The sequence below is a fragment of the Bos indicus genome, chromosome 11, assembly GCF_029378745.1.
Source record: "Bos indicus isolate NIAB-ARS_2022 breed Sahiwal x Tharparkar chromosome 11, NIAB-ARS_B.indTharparkar_mat_pri_1.0, whole genome shotgun sequence".
Classification (NCBI taxonomy): domain Eukaryota; kingdom Metazoa; phylum Chordata; class Mammalia; order Artiodactyla; family Bovidae; genus Bos; species Bos indicus.
This window is the reverse complement of record NC_091770.1, coordinates 25441146-25462668: the sequence shown is the minus strand read 5'-3', so window position 1 is coordinate 25462668 and position 21523 is coordinate 25441146. Positions and strand designations below refer to the sequence as shown.

The 21523-nt window shown below is 46.8% G+C and overlaps 1 protein-coding gene across 5 annotated transcripts in view; it reads left to right on the top strand.

The window, feature by feature from the left end:
• The window catches only part of THADA (THADA armadillo repeat containing), a 334979-nt gene extending 316083 nt beyond the window's left edge, over positions 1-18896 (top strand). For all 5 annotated transcript variants that reach the window (XM_070798571.1, XM_070798568.1, XM_070798569.1 and 2 more), the window contains 2 exons: positions 16433-16602; positions 17754-18896. In XM_070798571.1, coding sequence (XP_070654672.1) covers positions 16433-16602; positions 17754-18149 — 566 coding nt within the window. In that variant the 3' untranslated portion in view covers positions 18150-18896. The remainder of the gene's footprint in view (positions 1-16432; positions 16603-17753) is intronic.
• The last annotated feature ends 2627 nt before the right edge of the window (positions 18897-21523 follow it).

Below are 21523 nucleotides of genomic sequence, written 5' to 3'. Positions count from 1 at the left end.
CTGATGGCCCACCCACATCCCTGGGGGGGGGGGTCCCCAGTTCTGCATGCATTTCCCAGCTCAGTGCTGCTGGGCCCTCTGACAGAGAGAGGGACCGGGAGAGCTGGGATTGGGGGGCTTCTGTCTTTAGAGAGAGGACAAATGGCTTTTAAAGAGAAGGAAACAGGACACCAGCAAGCTTCGTGGCTGTGTTCTCTTCCAAGAGTGCTGTTCTGTAATGTAATTGTATTCAGACATTTTTTTTACATGACATCAGGGAATGGCCTCCCTTAAAAGCTTTCATGAAAAAGCATGACTATAAAACAGACTCAGGCAATGAAATGGAAGCCAGACAATTGGGTCTGTGTAATTTGGGTAAAGAGACTTCTTACAGCTTTGTGACCTGATCTCTGCTCTGTGCATAAAACTCTATTTCACGGGCTCCACTTACATACGAGTCTTACCTGGCAGGTGCTTCTAGATGTGAAATGTCTTGCTTTATTACCAAACGTGATGAGGTATAGGAAAGCAAGGCTTCCCTCCTCAGTGGCCACTGAGACCACCCTCCTGGGCTTGCTTGCAGCCTTTCTAGTCCTCTAAACCCTAAATCTCTGTCCCTGTGTGAGCCAGCACTCTCAGCGGGGAGGGAGAGCTGGCCTCTCTTCCCTCTTTGCCCTCTTAATCCCTGTGTACACCCTCATCTATCCGTCTACACCTCATGTCCTGAGCAGGCAGGGCACATTTCTTTGGGAAATGTGTCCTGGGGAGCAGTACTCACTGGAGAGCCCCATTCTCACCCATCCCTTATTTAAAGCCACAGAGGTACGGAAGTCAATTACCCACCATCCTCTGTCTTTGGCACACCCTCTGGCTCCATCCCCAAAGAGTCTTTGCTGTTTTGGATTTTTTTTTTTTAATTAAAGTGAAAATTCACATAACATACAATTAACCATTTTAAAGTATACTGTTCAGTGGCATTGAGTAATTCATAATATTGTGCAACCATCTCCACCCTCTGGTTTCAGAACATTGTCATCACTCCCCCCAAAAAATCCCATCTCCATTAAGCAGTCACTCCCTGTCATAACCTCCCCTCCCAGCTCCTCATAACCACTAATCTGCTTTCTGTGTCTATGAATTTTCCTATGCTGGATATTTCATATAAATGGAATCATATATGACCTTTTATGCCTGCCCTTTTCTCTAGGCATAATGTTCACTGGGGCTTCCCTGGTGGCTCAGATGGCAAAGAATCTGCCTGCACTGCAGGAGACCTGGGTTTGATCCCTGGGTTGGGAAGATCCCAAATTTTTAATCTGAATTATACCAATATTCCCTGAATATTCATTGGACGGACTGATGCTGAAGCTGAAGCTCCAATACTTTATCCCCCTGATGCAAAGAGCCAACTCATTGCAAAAAACCCTGATGCTGGGAATGATTGAGGGCAAGAGGAAAAGGGGGTGACAGAGAATGAGATGGTTGGATGGCATCACTGACTCAATGTACATGAGTTTGAGCAAACTCAGGGAGATAGTAAAGGACAGGGAAGCCTGGCATGCTGCAGTCTGTGGGGTCACAAAGAGTCAGACAAAACTTAGTGACTGAAAAACAACAATACCAACATTAATGAATTTTCATCAAGAAATTATTTTCCAGTGTAACTCCATCAAGCCAGTTTAATACCTTGACCAATTTTCTGTATGCTGCTGCTGCCGCTGCTGCTAAATCACTTCAGTCGTGTCTGACTTTGTGCGACCCTATAGACGGCAGCCCACCAGGCTCCCCCGTCTCTGGGATTCTCCAGGCAAGAACACTGGAGTGGGTTGCCATTTCCTTCTCCAATGCATGAAAGTGAAAAAATAAAGTGAAGTCGCTCAGTCGTGTCCGACTCCTAGTGACCCCATGGACTGCAGCCCACCAGGCCCCTCCGTCCATGGGATTTTCCAGGCAAGAGTACTGGAGTAGGTATAGAGCAGTTAAAATTTTCTAACATTCTCCCTTTTTTTCTTAAGTATCAACTCTTTTACCTATATATTTGGCAATGAAGGTTTGCCTTTTCAGTCAAAAATTTTAGTAAGAGTTTTACCATATCTGGTTTCGTTTGTTTCCACATTTTCCCCCATAGTTGTTATCATTGTTTGCCGTTTTCAACGTCACCAACAAAATGACATCTTTGGTCAGTTATGATGAATTTTATCTTGTGCTATTTAGCCACTGTCAGTTTAGTTTTATGTTGATTGTTGTTACCAGTAACATTCATAGCAAGACCAAAACATCCTCAAGGTCAAAAACAACCTGCTTCTTCCCAGAGTACCTCCTCCTCTTAATCCCTCCTCCCACCCTCCCCATGGAAGAGCTGATACTGAAGGCAAAGGAGCTGTTCTAAGCAGTGGCCTCTAGGGTCTCAAAACCCTTAAGACCCAGACGCTCTTCCTAGCAGCTTATTTAAATCCATCCTGCCAACAGTTTGATCTTTTCTCCTTTTTAATTGCTCAAAACCCAGAGCCTGTAGTCTCTTGAACGATCATCGCTTCCTTGGCTTGTTTTCTGTGGCCTCTCCCTTCCCTTCCCTCCCCCTCACCCTCCCCAGGCTTCTCCAGCCTCAGCCTCACCTCCTCTAGCCCAGGGTCTTGGCAGCAGGCAGTTCCGATGCCTTTGACAGTACTTACAGCGAGGGTGTTGGGGAATGATGGTCACAGATAGGAAAGGCCTTGGGTAACCTGGGAGTGAACTCAATTTCAAGACACAAAATCCCCAGGAACTTTTAAATCACAGGCACTTATATTTTGAGCAGTGTTTATAAATCTTAAAATCACTTTGTGAGTTTAAGAGTCATTTATTCGTTGTTTTGTAAAGAATCCTCCTGCAATGCAGGAGACCTGGGTTTGATCCCTGGGTCGGGAAGATCCCCTGCAGAAGGGAATGGCAGCCTGCTGCAGTATTCTTGCTGGAGAATTCCATGGACAGAGGAGCCTGATGGGCTACAGTCCATGGGGTCACAAAGAGTCAGACACAACTGAATGACTAACACTTTCACTTTTCACTTTTGCTCATTGTATTACCAAGGACTCTCTTTGTTCTGTTTAGAGCCATAAAAGCCTGAGAATGAGGAGTGGACATCTAAAGAGGAGTTTTCTGGATTTGGGAGAAGGCAGGAGGTGATAGTGAGAAAGTTCTCAGGAGAGAAAAATGACTATCCTGGATGTTTCTTTTTCTTTTTTTTTTTAAGTGTAGCTATTTGTTTGTTTGACTGCACTGGGTCTCAGTTGTGGAATCTTTGATCTTCGTCATGGCATGTGGGATCTAGTTCCCTAGGATCAAACCCAGGCCGTCTGCATTGGGAGCTCAGAGTCTTAGCCTCTAGACCATGAGGGAAGTTCCCCCATCCTGGATGTTTCTGGTCTCAAATTTCTAGTCTTTAGATACACACTCAGACCATCCTTATCCTCCATCTTCCATGTCCCACCAGTGTTTTAGGGGAGCTGGGCAGTCCCCCATCTGAGGGCCAGAGAAGCCTCACAAAGAACTCAGAAGGAGCTAGTCAGTCCTGAGCACTCAGGCTGAGAAGAAATTCCCTGTAAGAGAAAGAAATTCCAACAGTGAAATAAAGCAGAGAAAGCTAGAGTGACTTCAGGGAAAGGGAAATTGCAAGGTCCAAGCTGGTGAGTAAGACATGTGGAATGTACCTGCAGAGCCACTGAACTCTGCCCAGGCAGAGGGAGAGGAGGCTGGTGGAAGAAGGGATCTCAGGTTGCCCAACCTCTTTCCACTCCCCAAAAGGACTTCCCAATCTCCAGACATCCTCTTTGTACCCCTGCTTCCATCGAAGTCTCTCCTGCCTGCCCTCACTGGCTCCCTAGGCAGGGAGAGAGGGAGATGGGTGTCAGATTGCCCCTTCTGGGAGGAGAGCTTTGGGGTGAGTGACAGTGTAGAGAGGATAAAACACACAAGGCGCTCACTTTCCACGAAGAGGTGGAGGTGATTGCCCACTTTGGGAGGCTCAGCAGAGTGAAACCAACAAGGAGCAGGCCGAGTGCAGGGGATGCTGGAGAGGGCCTGGCTCACCTGAGGACCAGAGACTGACTTAGCACATTCACAGGAGGGGCCTGGCATGATTTGTCCTCGCTGAACGGAGGAATGCCAAGTGTGGGCCCAGTGCTATCATGCAGAGCCTCTCTGGTCTGGATCCAACTCAGTCCTCTCCCTGTGGCCCTGCCACCCACCAGGGCCCCAGGGACACGCCTTGGTTATCCTGCTCTGGAAGGGCCACGGACAAAGCCCATGTGTGACTCACTCTTCCTGCTGACCTTGGGAGGTTACCACAAGAAACAGGACTGAGTATCACACACAGAACTGTAGTCCGTGGAAAGGAGAGGCAGTGAGGGCTGCTCCCCTCTCCTCAAGATGCAAGCCTCTAGGAGGACCAGGTCTTGTCCGTAGCGTTGCTGCCTGAGGGTGATATTTGTTTGAACCCATGTCTTATTCTTTGGTGTGGTTAGAAGTGAACAAATACAAGTATTTTTATAAGCTTTGAGCCAAGGACACTGTTAACCAGCTGTAATTTATCAACCCCTTGTTGGTAAAGTGTAGCCCTACTGAATAAGTGCACACTTTTAGGAAATGCTTATTTGTTTTCATTCATGTTGACTGTATCCATTTTTTAAATGGGGGTGAGAGGAGGAAAATACATATATATGGGCTTCCCAGGTGGCGCTAGTGGTAAAGAACCCACCTGCCAACGCAGGAGACATAAGAGATGCATGTTCAATCCCTGGGTCAGGAAGATCCCCTTGGAGGAGGGCATGGCAACCCACTCCAGTATTCTTGCCTGGGGAATCCCCAAGGACAGAGGAGCCTGGTGGGCTACAGACCACAGGGTCACAAAGAGTTGGACAAGACTGAAACGACTTAGCACTCAGATTTACCCAGTGATTTGAGGTGGACCCACATTTTCTAAATTGTAGTTTTTTTAACTTTAAAAATAAAGGTTTTTAAATATATGTATCTTTTTTTTTTTTTTTATGGAAGCAAGGAATTTGCTGCAGTATTTCTGGTTTCACAATAGGTCACCAGGAAATGTGTATCAGGCACATGACTGTATCCGTGGGGATCTCCATCTTTGGGAACTGGGTCCGTAGGAACTTTTGGGAACCCAGGCCCTCTGTTCCATATGAAAACAGCTGGAAAATTAAGAAAAAGCAAATTACTAATATTTGAAAGATTTTTTCCCCAAAACTATTTTTAGAACTTCAAATGATGGTATTTTTATCCTTTCCCTTCAGAATTGGAAAATGTTTCCACTTCCAGACAGAAAGGGCTCTGTAGCAGGCTGTTCATCTCACGTGACTGAGTTCCATGTGCTGCCCCACCTCTGCCCAGAGAGCTGGGAGTGGAGGGTGCGCCTAGGGATTGCCTTCCAGAAAAGGGATGTGAGGAGATGAGGTCTTCCTTGTCTTCCCCAAATAGAGAGTCAGGCCGCTGGTTCCTAATGACACTGAGAGTTCCATCCCTCCATCCCTCCCTCCATTTACTTGCAGAGACTTCACGGAAGGGACTCAGCAGTTGTGCAGGGTTGTGGGGAAGGTTAAAGCAGGGTTTCTCAGCCTCAGCACAGTTGACATTTCAGAGAGGGAGCTGTCCTGGGCATTATGGGATGTTTAGCAGCATTCTTGGCCTCTACCCAGCTCATGCCAATAGCACCCACCTCCTTTGAATTGTGACAACCAAAAATGAGTTGGGTCCTGAGGGCCAAGAAGGCCTGGCTAAGTCAAGATGAGGAACATCTGTCAGACAGGGAATGATGAGGAAACAAAGCCATGAAAGGTGTAGGGAGAGGGGCGTGGGGCTGATGTGAGGAGAGGCCTTTGGTCGTGGGTCTCGTCTATAAGATAAGGGGCTGGCTGGAGGCCTGCTGCCCTCGTGGGTACCCTATTTCAGCATCACAAGCCCACATGCCTGCAGGGGTGAGGTGGGAGGCAGTATGATGGTCCCAGACAGGGCACACAGATGCCTCCTGTAGTGCGTGGCCACTTCTGTGCTCCAGGCAGCCCATTAAACTACAGACCTAGAGATACTAAGTTCCAATTTTCTGAATTTTCAAAAGATGCTGGACATTTGGATTTTTATGAAAAATCTCCCTGGTTTTTAAAAAACCTTATGAGCTGTCCCAAACAGCTGTGTGAAGACCCAATAGTCCATCTGCACCCCTGCTGGGTACGTCTGCTGGGTCCCTTGGGGCCTGGGAACCCCTGAGCTGTGTGCCTTTGATTGGGTTCTGCCTCCATGTGTCCTGTCTTTTAAACAATGGTTTTCAGGGCTTAAGAAACCAAAAGAAAAAGAAGGAGGAGGAGGGAGAGGGGTCTACCTGGGCCAGCTGAAGTCTGAGTTCCCGGCCAGACTTAGTACCGTGGGCAGGTTGGGAGTGAGGGGAGGGGCTGGCTGTCATCCAGGGCACGACGTCCAGCAGCGGATGCATGGGCAGTGGTCTCAGTTACTGCTGGGCTGCCCTTGGGAGCACCGACCGGCACATGGGCTTCTTTTTTGATGAAATTTTCAAAATATTCATATAAAGAACAGAGACTGATACCACAGATACCATGTTCCCCGACCCAGATTTCCTGCTCGGTTCATCAGAGCCACCGGAGGGACCAACCTGTCTCTGTTCCTTAGGATAGAACCTTCCTCTGGGTCATTTCTCTGAGGTTAGGGGCATGTGGGAGCTCTGTTATGTGGTAAAGTCTGAGGTGATGACCTCTGATGGTTTAGGAAGTTCTCTCACTGACTGAGGTGCCTGGAAGTCCCACCTCTGAGCCCTGGCTACTGGAGAGCAGAGAACCTGGGCTCTAGGGGTCAAGGGTCAGCCGAGGCAGGGGCCAGTGAGCCTCCTGGAGCCCCTGCAAGAGTTGAATGGCAGAGTCAGCAGCTGAGCCAGGCTTTGGTCCCACGGTTGTTTCTCGTGACTAGTTGTAATACTGGCTCTTGACCTCCTGAGGGGATGTGAAGAAATCCATGGAGAACACTGGAAATGAGGAAGCTGGTCTAGAAACAGCCTGATGAAGCCTTAAAATATTTTCACTCAGAAAAAAGAAAGCACAGTTGTACTCACTCAGCTTTGCCCATCCCCCTCCCCCATCACCAAACCTGCCCTAGACTGTCTGCCCCTCCATCTTCACCTCCAGCTCCCCCAAACCTGCCTCCTCAACAGGCCGGTCTAATCTCCCTACTCCTCCCCTTCATCCCAGCTGTGCTTGTCCTCTGACCCTCATCTGCACAAGTGTCTCCTCTCTGAAGCTCCCCCTTCTTCCACCCCGCACTCTTTCTTTTTTCCCTTTTCCGTCCTTTCATTACAGCTAGGAATGGTATAATCAGTCCGTGTTGTGCACCATCTTTGACTACTTCCTGACACTTCATATGTGTCAGCTTGCCTCTGACTAAACTGTTTGCTCTCTGAGAGAAGGGCCTGGAATTTTTCTCATGTTTCTCACAGCTTCCCCCCTCCCTTTCCCATCCCCACAACAAAACCCCTATCTGGTGATCAACAAGTATTTGTGGGGAGATAAAAGCTTGAATTGATGGGTAAATGGATGGTGAGGGGAGTTGGGTGGATGGCAGGGTTGAGGGGTTTTCCACAAATGCCTGACAGGATTCTCTAGAGCTGGTGGGAGGGAGAATCCAACTCCTCACCATTTGCTCAGCATTTCCTGGGCTGACTTGACCTCTCTTGGAAAAGACTGGGAAAGAGGCTTGACCAATGGCCTTAGTCTCAAAGGCATCTCTCTTATAATACTTTATAATCAAACGGTAGGTTTCTAATCCATGGTCTGAATTGGTTTTCATGGTTGGCAACACAGAAAAAAATCCGTGTCAGCATTTTCACTTTAATCAGTACAGTTGAAAATGACCCCAAACCTGCCTAGAAATGAAAGATCACATGTCTTAGTTGGGACATTGACTAAGCTACCACTTTGAATGATCCGGCACACTGGGTGAAGCCTAGGTCTTCAGCTCCCAGCCCCAAGGTGGGCCTCTTCATGGAGGTGGGGAAGAAGATGGCAGGGGAGCAAGTCAGATGGCTTCTGATCCCCAGGTGGCTGCCTTGGCAGGAGACCTTGACATGGCCAGGGCAGTAGCGAGAGGAGGCCTGTGCGGCAGCAGCCCTGCAGCCTCTTGTCCTCTGTCCTCCGCTGCAATCCAAGTGAGTTATCCATTCTTGCGCATGGAAAGCGTAGGATTAACCAGTTCTAAATGCCCATTTGTTGGGCTTCCAACTTGCTTCCAAATGACTGAGTGTTAACCCAGTCTGCCTTGCGTAGGCAGCCCCAGACACGTGTGTACCAGCAACCCTTCCCCACTTGAAGCACTCCCTTAGCTAGTGCGGGGAGAGTCTTGGAGGTGATTTATTCCCTGACGCTGACCTCTCCCCTTCCTTGGCTCCTGCGGCTCTTGGGATCCAGACCACTCCATTGATTCCTCACCGTTGCCTGAGTGTTTGCCTGACCTTCCCATCCAGACCACCAGCTTCCTGAGGACAGGACAGGAGGTGTCAGTCTCTTGCTTTGTTTTCTACAGTACTTAGCATATCACTAGCTCAAAGCAGACCATTAGCTCCCATTTCCTGATTGTGTGGTGAAGGGCCAGGCAGAGTCCCAGCTCCTCCAGGAATCCTTCTTGAGCCTTCTTTCCGACCAACCATTCACCTCTGCAGAGCCCTCCAGCACCTGAGAACTAGGCCCTACCAGCATGTATGAGGCTCTAGATGTTTGTCCAGTCCCCTCAGTAGACTGGCCCTTTCCAGACAGACTCTGTGGTCAGGCTTCCTCCAAGCAACCGGAACCAACTTGAGCACATAGCAGATTTTTTTTTTTTTTTTAAACATCCTAGTCTTACTGAGATATAGCATACATATACCATACAAGTCACCCATTTAAAGAGTACAAGGCAGTGTTTTTTAACATACTCATGGAGTAATGCAATCATCAGCACAATTTTCACACATTTTCACCACTCCAAAGAGAAATACCACAACCTACCCTTAATAGGTTCTTCCATATTAGTTGACTCTGGCTACTGTAACAAATGACCACAAACTTGGTGGTTTAAAACAACACTGATTTATTGTCTCACAGCTCTGGAGACCAGAAGCCAGAAAATAAGGTGTCAGCTGGGCCACACTCCTCCTGCAGGTGCTAGGGAAGAATCCAGTCCTTGCCCCTTCCGGTTTCTGGAGGCTGTCCGCATTTCCTCGTTAGGATCACTTTCGCCCCTGCCTCTGTCTTCACATCACCTTCTCCTTTCTCTGTGTGTGTTACATGTATGTTAGTCACTTAGTTGTATCTAACTCTTTGCAACCCCATGGACTAAAGCCCACCAGGCTTCTCTGTCCGTGAAATTCCCCAGCAAGAATACTGGAGAGGGTTGCCATTCCTTCTTCAGGGGATCTTCCTGACCCAGGGATTGAACCCAGGTCTCCTGCATTGCAGGCAGATTCTTTACCGTCTGAGCCACCAGGGAAGCCCTTCTTTCTATGTGTGTCTAGTGTCAAATCCCCCTCCCCCTTATTAGGACAATGGTGATGATATCTAGGGGCCACCCGGATCATACAGGATTATCTCCTCATTTAAGTATCATCAACCAGATCACATCTATAGAGACCGTTGTTACAAGTAAATTAACATTCACAAGGTCCAGGGACTTTACATAGGTATCTTTTGGGAGGCCATTTTTCAGCCTTCCACACTCTTCATGCCTACCCCCCCCCCGATAAAATACGTCATATAGCAAAAAATATGTAAAATTTAAGTGTACATGTGTACAAACTTTAGTATATTCATAAGGTTGTACAACCATCAACAGTATCTGATTCCAGAACATTTGCATCAGCTTAAAAAGAAACACTCTATCTATCAGCAGCCATTCCTCATTCTCCCTATTCTCCAACCCCTGGCAACCGCTAATCTACTTTTCTGTCTGTATGATTTGCCTGTTATGGACATTTTATATGAGTGGAATTATACAGTATGTGATCTGTGCCTGGCTTCTTCACTTAGCATGTTTTCTAGGTTCATCTGCATTGTAGCATGTAACGGTACTGCATTCCTTTTTATAGCTGAATCGTATTCCATTGTTTGGATGTACCACATTTATTTATCCCTTCATTGGTTCATGAACATTGTGGTTTCCACTTATTTGCTTTTGTGAATAATGGTCTTATGAACATTCATGTACATGTTTCTGTGTGAACATATGTTTTTAGGTATATGTATATGTCTAAGAGCTGGAGAGAGTTTCAGACAGTTTTCCAAAGTGGCTGGCACCATTTTACATTCCTACTAGCAATCTATGGAAGTTTTAATTTTTTCACATCTTTTACCAAAACTTAGAATATGTCTTCTTGATTCAAGTGACACTAGTGAGTATGAAGGGGTTTCTCATTGTGGTTTTGCTTTGTATTTCCCTGATGATTAATGATGCTAAGCATCTCTGCATGTGCTTATTGATCATTTGTATATCTTTTCTAAAGAAATGTCTGTTCCGACCCTTGGCACATGTTTTAACTGGATTATTTGTCTTTTATGATTGGGTTTTAAGAGCTTCGCTGATAGCTCATTTGGTAAAGAATCCACCAGCAATGCAGGAGGCCCTGGTTCGGTTCCTGGGTCAGGAAGATCTGCTGGAGAACGAATAGCCTACCCACTCCAGTATTCTTGGACTTCCCTTGTGGCTCAGCTGGTAAAGAATTTGCCTGCAATGCGGGAGACCTAGGTCCGATCCCTGGGTTGGGAAGATTCCCTGGAGAAGGTAAAAGCTACCCACTCTAGTACTCTGGCCTGGAGAATTCCATGGACTGTACAGTCCATGGGGTCACAAAGAGTCGGACACAACTGAGTGACTTTCACTTTCACTTTTCACTTTCACTTTATGTATTTAAAATACATACCCCTTGTATATTCTCCAGTTCTGTGAATTTTCTTTTCACTTTCTTAATAATGTCCTTTAAAGTATAAAAGTTTTCAATTTTGATGAAGTCTAATTTTTCTTTTATTGCTGGTGCTTTTGATGTCATGTTTAAAAAACCATTTCTTACTCCTATATTTCTCTGAGTTTTATAGTTTTACTTGTTAACTTTAGTTTTGAGGTATTTTGAGTTAATTTCATGTATGTTTTGAGGTAGGGGCATGGTTTCATTCTTTTGCATGTGAATATTCAGTTGTCTTTGCTCCCTTGGTTTAAAAGACTGTTCCTCCCCCAACCAGTTATTTTGACACCCTTGTCAAAAATCAATTGACTGTAATTGTGAGAACTTATTTCTGGACACTCAATTCTATTCCATTTGATCTATATTATGTCTATCCTTATGCCAGTTTCAAAATCAGGAAGTGTGAGTCCTCCAGTTCTGTTGTATTTTTCCAGATTGTTTTGGCTGTTCCGGACACACAACAGATTCCTCCAACACTCCTGTTGCTTGGCCACTTGCTTTCTTGCTTCCTTGAGAGAAGCCTGTGAGAGCCTGGCTGGTCTGCAGGGTTATGTTGAAAATCCCTTTCCCCACCCTTCAGCCTCCTCTTCAGAAGGCATTCAGTCAGTAGAGACTGGGCTGCTCTGGCTGAGCTGTTTTAGTCCAGGGTAAAGCAATAAAAGAAGGAACTTGGCAAGGTGCATCTGGCCCCTCAAGCAGGAGGTCTAAATCTATCTAATCCTCCCCTCACCCCCATCCCAGCTCCCCTTCCTCGTCTCTCCTCACTTGGTGGGGTCAGTGTTTGGATGGTTATAATTCTAGTAGATTCACTTCCAGACAACACACCAGCTCTCCTCTAGAGCTTCAGTCATTCCCAGGACTCCCCTGGCACTTTCTAAGTGTGATGCCCAACTACATGGTGCAGGACAGGGGACATCAGTCCTCAGGCGGGGCAGGTGCAACAGTCTGGCCTTCCTGGTGGCATCTCTGATAACTTCCGAGTGGTCTTCATGGACCCATTGGGAGTGTTGCACAAGCTGCAGGCACTGGTTTTGCTGGTGGATGAAACTATGTTCTTCCCCATAGAGCTTTCAGTCCTTGCCTTAAGGAGACAAAAAGAAGAGCCAGGGCAGGGAGGGATAAGTGGTGAATCAGAGGGAAGATTTTTCTGGAAGGTTTCAAGAGAAGCTGACCTGATGCTGATGCCACAGTATAGAGGACTTACAGCTTTGACCCTTTCTTCAAAATATGACCCTCAGCTGGGAGCTCTTTTTAATGCATGAAAAGAGAAAGTCTCTCAGTCGTGTCCAACTCTTTGCAATCCTATGGACTATGTAGTCCATGGAATTCTCTAGGCTAGAATACTGGAGTAGGTAGCCTTTCCCTTCTCCAGGGGATCTTCCCAACCCAGGGACTGAACCTAGGTCTCCCACATTTCAGGCAGATTCTTTACCAACTGAGCTATCAGGGAAGCCCCACTTTTATATAAAAATAATAAAACTGAGTCTGACTTCCTCATCTCCATGGGGTACTGGGAGTGTTTCTCCAAGGCTTCCCTGCAGGGCGGGCGTGGCCTGTGACTGAAAGATGCTTATTAGCTCAGTGCCACCACTGCTAACTGTGAGATTCTGGACCCGTTACCCAACCTCTGTGAGCACACCTTCCTCATTTATTAAATAAGGATACCTCCCTTCTGGTGGTGGGACAAGCAAGGATTCAAATAAAAGGAAAGTCTCTGTTATTATCAACTTATTGCTTGCTTTCTTTGTGGCTGTCCCTGTGTTAGTATTCAATCCAAATCGAGTGGGGTAAAGGAAGTTTCATAATCTCCAGAGTCATAAACTGGAATGTTCTGAGCATCTGCTGTGTGTTTTATTGTATGCTAGTCCGCATGTATATTTTCAGTCTTTGGGGCTTGAAAGATGCCAATTAATGGTGTTCTCTTCCCCTTACAGACTCTAAAGTAGTTGAGAACTACACAGGGGAGTCAGCAGAGATAAAAAATAGAGATTGTGTCATAGGCAAAGCCTAGACCAACACATGGCTCAGACCTGCAGCCAAAAATGCACCTTCACACGTCGCCTCAACTTTTTCTGTTCCCAGTTTGAAGCCTGATGCCAAGCTGCAGAGCCTAAGGGGCAGGTGACCTGGGGGATTGATTTTGGGCTCTGAAGATGGTGACATTGGTCCTTGGGCTGCTTCTGTGAGCCCAGGCCCCACTTCATGGGCTCTGTGTAGTGCTGGCCCTGATGGAGGGTCATCAGCTCTGTTGCTCTCACCATGAAGAACTACGTCTCAGGAATGCTGGTACTAGTTCTCCAAATCTGCACTCTGCATACACCATGACACTTGCTGTCAATTCCAGTTTCTTTATAGCCACTTAAAGCTTTCTGACTGTATGCAAGTGAGATAACCTAACTGTGCCTGGATTCCTCATCTGTGAATTAAGAAAGGTAACACCCAAGCCAGAGGATGTTGAAGGACTGGAGAGAAAGGACCTGGTTAGGGGATTGGCACTTAACAGGTCCCCAGAGGCTGGCTCAACACGCTAGGGAACTCAGCTTTCTATTCCAGACTCTGAGGCTTCTCCCTGTGTGTTGAGCAAGTCTCTTTGGGGGCCAAATGGTCAAGGACAAGGTCTGTGGGCTGCAGTGAAGATGTGGATTTGAGAAAGATGAGGTCTCAGTACAAGTGGGTCATTGAAAAACAGCATTGATGTATGGATGGGTCTGTAGAAATGTACTATCTGTGTGGCAAGATTTCAGTCCCACATTTCAGGCCTGCTCTAGGTTGGTGGTGGTAGGCGCAGGGTTGTTAACGGAAATGTCAATGCCCTGAGCCTCCCTTCAAACCCATATTTAGGACTGTCTAAAAATCCTAAAAGATGATGCTGTGAAAGTGCTGCACTCAATATGCCAGCACATTTGGAAAACTCAGCAGTGGCCACACGACTGGAAAAGGTCAGTTTTCATTCCAACCCCAAAGGAAGGCAATGCCAAAGAACTACCACACAATTGCACTCATCTCACACACTAGCAAAGTAATGTTCAAAATTCTCCAAGCCAGGCTTCAACAGTACATGAACCGTGAACTTCCAGATGTTCAAGCTGGATTTAGAAAAGGCAGAGGAACCAGAGATCAAATTGCCAACATCTGTTGGATCATCGAAAAAGTGAGAGTTCCAGAAAAACATCTACTTCTGCTTTATTGACTATGCCAAAGCCTTTGACTGTGTGGATCACAATAAACTGTGGAAAATTCTGAAAGAGATGGGAATACCTGACCTGCCCCCTGAGAAATCTGTATGCAGGTCAAGAAGCAACAGTTAGAACTGGACATGGAACAACAGACTGGTTCCAAATCGGGAAAGGAGTACGTCAAGGCTGTATATTGTCACTCTGCTTATTTAACTTATATGCAGAGTACATCATGAGAAATGCTGGGCTGGATGAAGCACAAGCTGGAATCAAGACTGCCAGGAGAAATATCAATAACCTCAGATACACAGACGATACCACCCTTATGGCAGAAAGCGAAGAAGAACTAGAGAGCCTCTTGATGAAAGTGAAAGAAGAGAGTGAAAAAGTTGGCTTAAAGCTCAACATTCAGAAAACTAAGATCATGGCATCTGGTCCCACCACTTCCTGGCAAAGAGATGGGGAAACAATGGAAACTGTGACAGACTTTATTTTGGGGGGCTCCAAAATCACTGCAGATAGTAACTGCAGCCATGAAGTTAAAAGACGCTCCTTGGAAGAAAAGTTGTGACCAAATTAGCATATTAAAAAGCAGAGACATTACTTTGCCAAACAAAGGTCCATCTGGTCAAAGCTATGGTTTTTCCAGTAGTCATGTATGGATGTGAGAGTTGGACTATAAAGAAACCTGAGCACCGAAGAATTGATGCTTTTGAACAGTGGTGTTGGAGAAGACTCTTGAGAGTCCCTTGGACTGCAAGGAGATCCAACCAGTCCATCTGGAAATCAGTCCTGAATATTCATTGGAAGGACTGATGCTGAAGCTGAAACTCCAACACTTTGGCCACCTGATGCGAAGAGCTGACTCATTTGAAAAGACCCTGATGCTGGGAAAGATTGAAAGCAAGAGGAGAAGGGGACCACAGAGGATGAGATGGTTGGATGATATCACCGGCTCAACAGACATGAGCTTGAGTAGGCTCCGGAAGTTGGTGATGGACAGGGAAGCCTGGCATGCTGTGGTCCATGGGGTCTCAAAGGGTTGGACACAACTGAGCAACTGACTGAACTGAACTGAAGGCAAAATGGTGAAGTAAGCAATGGTTTCCCCAAGTCATCCACTTCCTTTTTCTGTGCCCCATTCTACTCTTTCAGCACCCTTCCCGCAGTCAGCTAAGATGAGTATCTGAAAAATGAATTCAGTCTAATACAGAGGGCAGTGGACTATGAGCTAATTCCACCCCCACCTGCCATTGGGGAGCTTCCCAGCTGGCTCCGTAGTAAAGAATCTGCCTGCCAAGCAGGAGACACAGGTTCAAGCCCTGGGTTAGAAAGATCCCCTGGAAAAGGAAATGGCATCCCACTCCAATATTCTTGCCTGAGACATCCCATGGACAGAGGTGCCTGATGGGCTACAGTCTATGGGGTTGCAAAGAGTCTGAAATGACTTAGCAATTAAACAACCACAACTTGTCATTGTACAGCCTGTGAACTGCGAATGGCTTTTACATTTTTTTAATGGTTGGAAAAAATAAAAAGAAGAATTATTATTTGTTGATACCTAAAAATCACATGAAAGTCCAATTTTATTGGAATAGAAATAACGGTTTATCGGAACCTAGTAGCCACAACCATTTGTTTACATATTGTCTATGGCTGCTTTCCGCAGAGTTAATTGTGACAGAGACCATAAGACTTGCAAAGTTGGAATGTCCCTGATGGTCCAGTGGCTAAGACTGCCAGTGCAGGAGGCCCAGGTTCGATCCCTGGCCAGGGAACTAGATCCCACATACCACCACTAAGACCCGGTGCAGCCAAACAAATAAATATTAAAAAGACTCCCAAAGTCTAAAATATTTACCTTCTGGCTCTTTAAGAAAAAATTTGCTGATGCCCTGCTCAGAGATGTGAGAGATTTAATGTGTCATGTGCTCAATGGGACTTGTTTTAGAGGAAGGGGCAAAGTGATGGAGGTCAGGCATTGTCAGCAGGCCTGCAGAGGAAATGCTGGGTGGGATGCTTTCCTGATATCCTTCCAGCTGGGTTGAGGGGGGAGATTCCTGTAGATGGGGCAGCTTCTATCCACACTGGGATAGGGGGCACGGAAATGGTGGGGTTCAGGCCTATGATTCATTCTAGTGTATAGACAGCAAATAACCCTTAGTGAGCCTCTCCCACCAGCTTCCCTGCCAGGTGGTGGCAGTGATCTTACCTGGGCTTTCACTGCCTCAGAATCCTGCACAGACTCCCAGTTGGCTCTCAGCAGCACATTCATGGCTCACCTCTCTCATCTTTGCAGAATTTGCCTTCTGTCAGGTGGATGCCTCCAGCGCACTGGATCTGGCTCTGGCTGTGCTGTGTGACCTGCTCCAGCAGTGGGATCAGCTGACCCCTGGACTCCCAGTCCTGCTGGGATGGCTGTTGGGAGAGGGTGAGGACCTCGTGGCCTGTGAGGAGAGCGCACATCAGGTAATCCCTAGGGTGTCAGGCGGCGGAGGTGTGTCAGAGCGTCCTACCTACGCCCACTGGAGGCAGCACTTAACAGGCTTTTGTCAGCTTGATATGGCTTGAAAGTGTGCTTCCGGATGCTCAGATACACAGTAGTAACCGATTAACAAAATCTCCACATGACCCCAGCCTGCTGGGTGCTGCTCGGGCAGCTCTCCTGCTGATTCAGGGGTTCCAATGGTAAGCCTTCCCATCAGAGTTGGGGAGGGGACTTCGAAAGAGGTCCCTTGGAAGTTGATAGTTTAATTATGGAGAATGCTTATTCATCAACATTAGAGTAACCAAGGGCTCCCCACAATTAGGTGTGAAGCTGAAACACTCCCAGAGAATCAGGGTCCTTCCAGGGTCTCGGCCACTAGAAGAAAACTATTAAACCCCTCCAGGTTTAATAAACTGCTATTTTATTAAAATTAAAATTATGTTTATTAAAAAATAAAACTATTAAACTGCTCCAGGGGGAGCAGTCAATAGATGGGGAAACTGAGGACCCAGATAAGCAGCAAAAGCATCTTGAGAACTGAAATTCCTCTTCACTAGTGTCTGACTCAGCTGGCCTTCTTGGCATCCCCAGCAGGCCAAGAGTTCAAAAAGCAGTCTGTTTATGGGAAATTTGGAGACAAGATAGAGTGTCTCCAATAAAAATGACCTTGAAAGTCCCCAGCATTATAGAAATTGGGTTTCATCCTCAGAGAGCAGTGTCTCATGTTGGTAATACTTCGCTCTCTGCTCTGCTGCTCACATCTCCCTTCCCCTCTCCTGATTTCTAGATGCACCTTCAGGTCTAGGGTCCCCTTCTGCATTGAGGTCCCCTTTTCAGCACCAGTCCCCCAAGGTATCTTGGCTGAGAACCACAAACACATCCTTATCAAAGGTCATGTTAAGTCTGGGGAGGAGGAATTCCTCTCCGGTGGAGAAGTACAATGAGTGAAAATAGAAGGCGACCTTCAAGGCTGCAAGTGGTGTGTGTACAGGGGTGTTGACAGGCACAAGTGGGCCCGCTGTCGGATGGGGGAGGGGACACGCTGCTTCTGCATCAGCCAGGACTCTGCTCTGGACTGGGGCTGGGTCAACACCCCCGTAAGGCTGGGTTTTGGCTTTTTCATCTGATTCAGGTGGAAGAAGACTACCCGTTTGAAAAAACGGAAATCAACTTTTGGGCCGAGACCCTGATCTTCGTGAAATACCTCTACAAGCACCTCTTCCGCCTCCTTTCTCAGTCCAGCTGGCATCCCCTCAGCCCCGAGATGCTCCGTCACCTTCAGAGGACTGCGTCGGAGCAATGCCACCTCCTCTCCCAGCTCTTCAGAGTGCTGCCTCCCACTGCTGAATTTTTGAAGTCCGCAGAGTTCACGAGACTGCGCATTCGGGAGGAAAGGACTTTGGCTTGCCTGAGGCTGCTGGCTCTTCTGGAAGGAAAGGAAGGGGAAGACACCCTAGTTCTTAGGGCTTTGGATTCTCCTGCAGCAGCGAATCAGTTAACGCTTCCAAGAACAAAAACAGCTTGTTGAAGAAGGATTTGTGGGATTGGGGTGGGGTGGGTTATTCCTCCACTCAGTCAACAGGGAAGTGTTCAACAGAAACTCCAGCATCTTCTCCCCTTCACACCGCGCCTCGTCCCCCAACCTCCCTTTGGTGAATCTAGTCTTCTGTCCCACAGAGGATTTTTTCTTAGGTTCATTCATTCAAGGCTGCCTCGTTTATTGCAGCTACTGTAGGAAGTGAGGCTACCACAGTGAATATTGACTCTGTTCCCAGGTGCAGGCCACCTGCAGGCCTGAATTAACCTTTCTCATCCCCCAGGACCTCCAATGTCCAACCAGAGCCAGCCTGCATTTTTCTCTGAATTGACTACACAGAATTGGGTTTTAACATATGATTTCCCCCCCACCCATTTTTGGCTGGTTGTAAGAGTTGGATTAGTTAGCAAACAGCCCACTTGGTCCAAATTTCAAATTTTATTCCATTTTAGTGAAGTAAGAAATATGTTCCAAATGTTGGATCCTGGGAGAATTAAGCATTAACTTCTTACAAATAAGTTTTTTACTGTCTGCATGTTTAAGCCTTCAGTGACCTACACATGCCATCCTCATTATTAAAAGAGCCATTACAAGCTCCTACCCCTTGACCCCCAATAAAAAGTATTTGTGCCATTGTTAAGAAATCATATTCTACCACCCACTGAAACCATAGCCTCTTGGCTGTTAGAAGGAACCTGGGGAAAGGGGAGTCAGAATAAATGACTTATTTGATGTCTACACTGTTTACTATCATTTTCTTGGTTGCAGTAACAAAAAGATTCTTACTTAGTATCACAGAAAACATTTATCCATTTTAGTGATTTAATCTACAAACCTCAGGATTTTCTGCTTTTCTAAATCCAGCCCTCCCCACTTCCTCAGACACCCAGCAGGTGTCGCTATTGCATACGTTTTGCTGCTGATTTTGTTTTTCGCTGCCGCTGCCGCTGCTAAGTCGCTTCAGTCGTGTCCGACTCTGTGCGACCCCATAGACAGCAGCCCACCAGGCTCCCCCGTCCCTGGGATTCTCCAGGCAAGAACACTGGAGTGGGTTGCCATTTCCTTCTCCAATGCGTGAAAGTGAAGACGCTCAGGCGTGTCCGACTAGTAGCGACCCCATGGACTGCAGCCTTCCAGGCTCTTCCATCCATGGGATTTTCCAGGCAAGAGTACTGGAGTGGGGTGCCATTGCCTTCTCCTGGCTTACCGTTTTTAATTTGTAATTTCAGAGTGTCACTCAAAGACAGTTATCTTGAAACTCATAGCTTGGATAGGTCATAACCTCATCCACGTCCACTTCATCCTAGTTATCTGAAGAAACCATTTCAGTAATTGAATGTACACTTGGTTCAGCTTTTAGAGTCTAAATATTTTAAAATACTTCACAGGTGAGCAACCAGTTATAATTATTTTATTGATGTTTGAGGGTTTGATCAGGCAGTTTAGAGGGAAGAGGGTTTGATATGATCATTTCCTACTGCAGAAAGATTTATATTTCAAATATAATTTGTTTCTCTTTGAAAGAAAACCACCTAACACTAAATAAATAGAGCCTACTAGTAAAGAGCTGTAGGAAGAGGCATGGAAAGAAGTTAATTTAGTGTCCAAAGTTTTGTCCTAAAAAGAACAGGAAATTCCCTGGTGGTTTTGCACTCTTCAGCTCAAAATGTGTTTGTTGTGATCCTGAATTAATTACCTGGTTAGGCATCTGTGTATCCCACACTTGATGGAAAGTTGCCAGCTTAACATTTCTTTTTGTTCTGAGAAGACACGGCTGGTGAGAAGTCAGGTAATTGTTGGTACAACATAATGATAACCATGGTAGAATAATTATGAAACTGGCTCTAATAAACAGCTCACTGGAAAAGGCCAGCATACCCTTTTTCTCCATTTAAAATGAAATAAAAGCAGTTCTATAATAATAAAAATATTTTTACCAGCAGGTGCTCTGTACCAAAGCATGTACCATAGCATGTTTGCATACAAGCTCCAAAGTCTTCTACCCAACTCGCAAAGTGGGTGTTCTCATAGGTGTTGACTGGGACTTACCCCAGATTTTGATCTTGGCTGGTTGTCACCAGCTTGGGAGTACAGGAGAGGCACATGTTTCCACTGGTTTTTGTATGTGAAATCTCGTCACTGACCCTCAATAGCAGGGGTGGTGGCCTGGGAAATGGCTGTTTCGCACTTTGCTGATGCATTCCCAGGGCAATTCAGAATACCCCACTGTCAGAGCCATCCTCAAACTCTTTGCGTTTGGGTTCATTTCAATAAGGAACAAAAACAGGGTCAGGGTTCTTGGGTATTCTAGGCTACAAGTGTCCGCCACGAATGCCCAGCCTTGTCTAACGATCAGTGTAGGCTGGGTGGTGAGACTAGTCACTTCTTCTGAGGTCACTGCCCTTGGCTCCAAGCTGGAGGGTCCGAGATCTGGTGCCCTCTCAGCTCTACATTCACCATTCTGTGGACCTTCACCCATCTAGCCTTGATCCGGAGGTCTGACTTGCTCCATTTTTTTGCTTTGTCAATTTAATAAGATGGAATACACTTGTTTATCTTTTAAACACCATAACAGATAACTCATTTGCATTGGCACCTTGACAAAAGGTGATATATTAGTAAAGCAGGAATTATGTTAGTTTTACAAGGAAACCCAGGTGCCCAAGTGATTATGTGATTTGTCTAAAACCATGTGGTTTATAAGGGAAGGAGTCTGAACTCCAGCCCTATGTTTCTGATCCTGAAGTCCTTGCAGCCCTGCCCTGGCTCAAGCACCCTGGATGGGTGGAGAGTCCAGCAGTTGGCTCTGCATGCAAGCTGAACTTGAAGGAGTTGGTTTCCTGAGAGACAGGCCTAGTTCATTCCTTCCCAGGGTATTGAGAGAGGGAGTGAGTGCAGCGGAATGTAAATAAGCACAAGGATACACAGCCAGAAATAAGATCAACTGGGCAAGGGGGCGTGGGTCGCGGGAGCTTCTTTCCCTGGCAGGTACTGGACCTTCCAACTTAGGCCCAGTAACAGCCTAGGCTGCCAGGTGTGCGAAATCATGGGCCGGATTCCAGCCTTTCAGAGGCAGCGTCTGCGGAGAAGTGTCCTGGACCGGACCCCAGATCTGACAGCGGCTTAAGCCTCACTGGGTGCTGGGGCGGGGTGGTGTCTGCCTCGCACCCAGAGGGCACCGGCTGGCAAAATCTTATATCAATGCAGGCTTCTGGGGTGTGGGACTGGCAAGAGAAGGTAAGGAGAACCCACTAGGGGAATCATCGGTGCCCAGCCTTGCCTGGCTGAAAGTCGGCCTCAGCGGGAGCTCGCAACCCAGGACGAGCTAAGGAAGGGCGCGGCGCCCTGAACGGCTAGGGAGGGTC